The sequence below is a fragment of the Perca fluviatilis genome, chromosome 21 (assembly GCF_010015445.1).
Source record: "Perca fluviatilis chromosome 21, GENO_Pfluv_1.0, whole genome shotgun sequence".
Taxonomy (NCBI): domain Eukaryota; kingdom Metazoa; phylum Chordata; class Actinopteri; order Perciformes; family Percidae; genus Perca; species Perca fluviatilis.
The window spans coordinates 22,161,656-22,168,543 of NC_053132.1; the positions used below are offsets into that span (position 1 = coordinate 22,161,656).

The window sequence follows — 6,888 nt, forward strand, 5'->3', positions numbered from 1 at the left end:
TTAATAGCTGAGGAATAGTTGTTTTATTTCTCAAAATAATACAATATTTAAACATAAGCACAAAAATACAGTGTTTTAATCAAGTCAAGCAAACCATCATATCTCCCCCATCCCTCATTGTCCCAGTGTTAAAGAGTGCAGGAGATGCACAGGCAGTCAGTGACAGCCACAGCTTAATGCCACCATGTCGTCATACTGCTTCAAAACCACGTTCTCCTCATCGTCAAAGTATAACAAACTGATGGACTGGAGTCTGTCGGGAACACAGCACGGCGCGCCCACTTCATCACTGGAGAGCTTGAGCGCTTGCATGATGGAGCGCACCGTGGCGTGGTTGGTCGCTCGGAGGCTTTCCCCTAGCGGGAACGGGCAGGAGCCTTTGCAGTGGTAGGCGTTGTACCCGCGGGGAGAGATGATCCAGCCGGACCAGCCGATCTCCTCAAAGTCGACGAAGAGGGGAACCCGCTGGCAGGACTGGGAGCGGCCGTGGGGGAGGAAACCTGGAGACGCACGTCGTCTCCTGTTGCGGTGATCGTGGAGCTCGGGTGCTGCGGCAGCATGTTGGGCTTGTCCTGTGGGCAGAGGAAGTGGGTCACATTAGGGTCACATTAGGTTAGAATAGCAACATATAGGCTAGTAAAAATATATCATTTTTGGCATCAGTATTAGTCATAGCACAGACAGATGAATTTGCTGAATTCAAACAAAATATAAACTTTTTAAAATAAGAATCACTTTACTTTTAGTTTCCCTATTTAGAGACTGTCCTCCAGCGAAAAATGCTCCCATTTGTGGTATGTTCAAGCAGCAATTAAGACCTACATGTATACTAAATGCGCCCTAGTGACCGTGGTAGTTGCGACGGGAGCAAAGCAGGAAGTAAGGTGACAAACAAACACAGGACTTTCACCCAGGAGAGCGGGGCTCGACTCCCGTTTGAAACTATAAGTAAACAGCGAGTTAGGAAAACGTCACGTTCAGCATCATGTGCGTAAACCGGAAGTGACGTTTCATTTTAACCCAAACTGCGATCTTTTTCAAAACTTAACTGAATAGTTTTGGTGCCTAAAAATAACCAAACTGCGATCGTTTCACAATGTTAAAGATGCGTTTGAAAAACGGGAGCTAACTGGCTAAATTTGGTAGCAGCTGTTGAGCTTGCTAGCTTAATAGAGGCAAGGGGACGTGTGATTGGCTGAAAGGTGAGAGGGTGGTGACAGGACTCATGAAAAGTGACATTATGATATCAAAGCTGACAGGAAACGTGTTATCGGGAAAAATGCCATTATGAAAAAAACTAATTTGAAATAAATATAATTACAATGAAATGCAGCTATTATGAAACTAGACGATGACTTAATAATTTCTTCAGTTATTTCACAAATGGTTGGTTAATTATAGATTTGGTTCAATTAGATATTTCTTTCATAATGCCTTTTTTTTATTAATTTTATGTTGATCGTTTTTGGGCTACTGAAATGTTGTTGCTCTAGCTAAAAGGAGCTAACAGGCAAAATGCGGTAGAAGTTATTAAGCTTGCTAGCTTAAGAGACGCAAGGGGACATGTGATTGGCTTAAAAGTGAGAGGGCTGTGACAACACTTACGAAAAGTGACATGAAATAAAAGTTGACATAAAATGTGTTATTGGCAAAAATGTCATTATGAAATAAAAAATAGTATACACTGAAATTCAGTTATTACAAAACTGGATGATTATTATTTATAGATATATATCCAAATGGAATTCTGCAGATTTCTTTACCATTTTCAGCAGTGATTCAACATGAAAATCTGCGGAATTTAGTGAACTAATGGAAATGTGTTAACATTCTCAGTTTTATCTTTATTTATTTTTTTATTTGTTCAAAATCTGTGGAACATTCTGCCGAACTCTGTGCCCACAGATTCCGTGCGGCCCTGCTCATATTTTAGTTCTTTCACAAATGAATTTCATAATGTCTTTTTTATTCATTTAATATTGATCATTTTGGGGTTCCATACACAATGGCGTTTGCTACTGAAATGCAAAGAACATTGATCTCCAAAGCCCTTGCTCAATATCCTCCACCCTATGTAACTCCCCCATCACCTTACCCAGGTAGGACTGGTTCGATGCTCCTATCCTCAAGTCATCTGAGAATATGACCAGGTAGGCGTTTGTGTCTGTCTGCTCCCCATGCCGCTTAGATGAAGACACCACTGACTCCATCCAGTTTCCAGAAGGAAATGTGGTCACCACAAGGATGCCGTTATTCTCCTGGCTGTTGCGGATCCACTTTGACACCTGACATTCAGAACACGTATGAGCCGGTTAATACTTTAGAAAGTTCTCATTATAAATAACTATTTAATGTATCACTCCAACTAAACATAAATCTAAGTACACGTTGCATAAAAGTCATGGAAATGACCAGAAAAAAACTGTACCTAACATCGATGAAGACCAAAAAAAATGTCTTACAAAAATACAATAAATTAAAGAAAAAATAGGGAGGGCGTTACCATTTGAGTGACATTGAAGACTTCCCATCCATGTGTGTAAAGGGGCACCAGTCTGGAGGTGATGAGGTTTCCTCTCCATGGCTTCACTCGGCTGTCCAGCACCTCATACAGATCCACCTGGATAGTCCCAACACAAAGCTGTTAATTCACTAAACTGTGAACAATGCCATTTTTGCATCAAAACTTCCAAACCTCAGTTAGAGGCCTATATCTACTAAATGTCTGCAGATACTGAAGCAAGATGACTGCAGGGTTCTCCCTACTATTATAAGGCTTAGGCGCAGCACCCAACCTGTTTTGGGCAGCACCTAAGCCGAATGAATTCAAAATCAATGTGAGCATCAAAAATAACTAACTTTTCTCAGATCTAATGATTGTAAAATAGTTGGTCCCCAGTGGACGTCTTTAGCAAGTTTAGTCTCTAAGCCTTTTGAGTGTTATTCATTTATAATCTGTTCTAGCTTTTCCAACATTTTAAAACACAGATATGTTAATAATAATGGTCCAAAATGATGTGAAATTGCATATTTTGTTTTAGTGAAAAAAGTTACATTTTGGGACCTTAAATCCCCCGCGAAATACATGCAGCTAAGTCTTCCATAGAAATATGCTGGGCTGTTCTTATTTGTTAGTGTTAGATTACTCACCAAAATAATGCTCAGATTATTAATAGTATCTGTCATATGTCTCTCTGTTAATGTTTCCTTACTCGAAAATAAAAATATTTACATGAGAACAGATTAAATAATGTCACCCAAAAAGGCATTTTACCTTATAGAAATGAGGCCCATATGACTTTCCGAGGTAAAACTTCTGTTTCTTTCTGAACCAACGGAACTCCGCTTTGATCATTCTCTCCTCTCGGCCAAAAGACGACAAGTTAAAGAAGTGAAACCTCTCTCCAGTGTGACCTGCAGGCGGAACAATATCGAACACAATTTTAGTTAACCATTCAAATAATCCAACGATAAAGTCAGGTAACAAATTATTTAAAACAAGCTGTTTAACTGGGACACAAGCCGCGCGTAAATGCACGTTTGGAATACAATTACGCACTCTAAACCATAACATTTAATGCTGCCGTTTAGCTTAGATTGTGTATCTCCAAAATACATTCTCACAAAACCATCGTAGTTAATGCATACATGTCCGTTTTTACTCACCTTTATCCTCGAAACTCCGCACAATGTTTCCTTCCAGTATCTCCTTCTGGCTTTTCGGGGACCCGTCGGCGGCTGCCACCGCGTTAAAAAGATCCAACATAAACTGAGGCGCCTTCTTGTGATGACCTGGAGATAAATCCTTGAGATGGGACAACGGGTCCAGCTTCTCGGTCGCCGTGTTGGTCGCATCCAAAGCGCCCCGCCGCCCTGCGGTCCCCCTGTCCGGCGGGATAGCGAGCAGCGTGACGCAACTCAGCTGCAGAGCGAGGGCGAGGCAGAGGCGCAGAGCTCCGGGTGTCATTTTTAGTGCGAGTGGACTGAGCTCTACACCTGTGGGACGGCGGGTGATAAGGGCGACACCCCCCCTCACCCCCTGCCCTTGATGACAGGCTGCCCCCCCCCCCCTGTATTCAGCTAACACCGGCGGATGATTGGACCGTGATTGATGATGGCAGAAAAACCCACAGACAAATGAAAGGTGAAAATGACCCGAGAGTCAGCTATAAAGATAAAACAATAATAATAAACGACTAAGTCCCCTTAATGAGTAGGCTACATAGCCTGTATGTCCAGGTTACAGTACGCCAAGGGCCATTTGTCTTACGAACTTTTATCAGGAAGCAGAGACATTTGGCCGAGGTTTCTAAGCCATGAATGCAGGCCGTTAACGGATCAGTTTAAAAAGTGATTAAGGAGTAATCACATGATTCACCATGGAAACTTATAGCCCGTGTTTGAACTCATAAAAACCTACTGAATGAGATGAGTTATGAAAAAAGCAAATAGACCAATGACAAGTCCTATAAATATACAGTACGTGGCAATAATAGGTTCACATAAATGCATTTAATATCAAATGTGAAGGATTGAACCGTGTTTTTGGAGAGGGAACATGCGTTCTGTTACACTGCTGCATTACAGTGGCTTTATAACAGCCAGGGCCAGTGATCGGGGCCAACCAAATAAAGTTATCCCATTATGAGGTTTTGTCGCCGGTGCTCCACATCGTGTGTTTCTCGGCCCAGTTGTCCGTTATCAGTATGAGGCCAGTTGCCGAGAGAGCAAACGAACATTAGAGCCGTGACGCAAATGAAGCGCGTTTTCAAAAGCTTGTTAATGCGTACATTTCCACAAAACGCAGCCGGTCATCGTGTGCCCCCCTCTCCTCCGTTACTGTTTGCACAGTGACTCAGAGAGTTAACACCGAAATCAGCACGACGTCGTGTGTATTCCCTCAGTTAAGATGAATCCGAGATCATTTGCAATCATTCAGGTCGAACAAAAGGGATCAAATTCCCAAGATCATCACGCTGATCAATACCCCCACACACACACACACACACACACACACACTATAACCCCCACGCACACACACACACACACACACACTATTAATCAAATTCATGACGATGACAGGAATGATGATCCCCTCATTTAGGGGCCATTACTCACGTTTAAACGCCCGCAGTGAATCTGATCTCCTTTGTATCACTTAGCAGCCACACTGTCAGATAAGCCACAGGATGGATTATAGCCATAAACACTGCAAACAACTAGATATGATGTCAAATGATGATCCAAATGATTGGATTTGCTAAAAAACTACTGTGCTGTATTATGTCATTTGTATGGATATACTTAAACAGTAATTATAAAAAGTTCTTAGATGTGATTATTCAAATGTAAAAGTAAGTATATATATAATTGGGTTTGGGGTACCTTTTAAACTAAGAAAATGAGCTGCTGGGTAAGCCATTACTTACCCTTTGAAGCCCTATATGCCTCTGGCTCAGGCTCCTGCTCAAGTAATGACATAAGGAATTGAGTATATCTCTGCAATTACAAGTTTGTTTGAATTGTTTGAATGATCTTGGAAACCAAATACAGGTAACACTTGTGAGATTTATGTAGAGGTGTAAGCATCAGTATATACTGTATTTTACTGGGTCAGAGGAAATGAAGATGGAACACAGCATAAATGAAAGATTTAATTTCCACCTCACAAAACTATACATTTTTAGAGTGAATATCCCTCTGGAATGATGCAGCTGTGGCCCAAAACCTCTAGAAACCCACAGCACAACATTTGAACATTACCTGGGAAAATATTGATGCTTATGAAGTGAAGCAGAGCAAAGTTAGAAAGCTGTTCTGTTTGGTTTTGTTGCCTCTCCAAATGTGGCATTTTGGGCACATTTAGGTACCATCTGGGCCATTTGACATTTCTCAGGTACCAAATTTTAAAACTCTTATAAACTTCGCGTATACCTGTAGGTTTTCATTCTGTCTAAATATGAATTCTAGATTTGTTTTCGGAAACAGACCTATACATTTTCCCATTCAAATAAAACCATACAAAGGAAATGAAGTTTGACTCTAACTTGAGCAGATTTATTTACAATGAAACACGTAATTAAAACCAAACTGGTAAAACCCAGGTAATGAACAATAATTGCTGTGGGGAAGAGCGGCAGAGCTGAATGAATATTGGCCGTGCGTCTTCCTGTGATGTATGCGATTGCGTTCCTTCCTCTGTTACATGTGTACTGTACGTGTGTTTGTTTGTGTGCGACGACTAGCACGTGGACGTATGTGAGACAGCTGGTGGGTGTGAGGGTGTCCTCAAATGTTTACACTGACCATGTGCTGATCACAGATAGACTTAAAGGGAAGCCCTCTGACGTAGATTCACCTAACAGCTAAGGACAGACGCTGGTGTCCTGTACATGTGACTGATGCTGCGGTCAAACCCGTAACTTACTACCTGTGAACTTGTACCAGATCGTTGTACTCCCGGTTAGAGTTTTTGATGTCTCACACATACTTAAACAACAAATAACGGTGACCCCCTGTTGATGCTGTACAGACGCCGGTGATTAGCGGTGAGAAATAGAAATAAATAGACAAAAATAGGCAACGTAAAGTACTTCCGCACATTGTAATCAAAACAATACACATACGATTGTGTACTACTACAGGTTATGTTTATTAAATGAAGCCCAAAATATGGGCGCCCGGATGGCTCAGTTGGTAGAGCAGGCGCCCATATATAGAGGTTTACTCCTCGATGCAGCGGCCGCGGGTTCGACTCCGACCTGCGGCCCTTTGCTGCATTTCATTCCCCCTCTCTGTCCCTTCCAGGTTTTCATCTGCCCTGTCAAAAATAAAGGCAGAAAATGCCCCAAAAAATAAAAAAAAGAGCCCAAAATATGTCGCCGACTA

The 6,888-nt window shown here is 41.8% G+C and overlaps 1 protein-coding gene across 1 annotated transcript; it reads right to left on the reverse strand.

Annotated features, from left to right (window-relative positions):
* On the reverse strand, positions 1-3,967 carry LOC120550960 (bone morphogenetic protein 2-like). Its single transcript, XM_039787974.1, has 5 exons — positions 3,667-3,967; positions 3,275-3,414; positions 2,504-2,620; positions 2,096-2,285; positions 1-572 (listed from the first exon to the last, which is right to left on the reverse strand). The coding sequence occupies exons 1-5, from the start codon at positions 3,965-3,967 to the stop codon at positions 157-159; spliced, it is 1,164 nt and encodes a 387-aa protein (XP_039643908.1). The 3' UTR covers positions 1-156.
* Positions 3,968-6,888: the final 2,921 nt, after the last annotated feature.

Bases quoted from the DNA above. Each gene is read 5' to 3' on its own strand.
- LOC120550960 (XM_039787974.1), bottom strand. From the start codon at position 3,967: ATGACACCCGGAGCTCTGCGCCTCTGCCTCGCCCTCGCTCTGCAGCTG. The intron at 3,415-3,666 runs GTGAGTAAAAAC...TTCCGCCTGCAG, and splicing joins GCGGAGTTTCGAGGATAAAG to GTCACACTGGAGAGAGGTTT. The intron at 2,621-3,274 runs GTAAAATGCCTT...GGGACTATCCAG, and splicing joins ATGGGCCTCATTTCTATAAG to GTGGATCTGTATGAGGTGCT.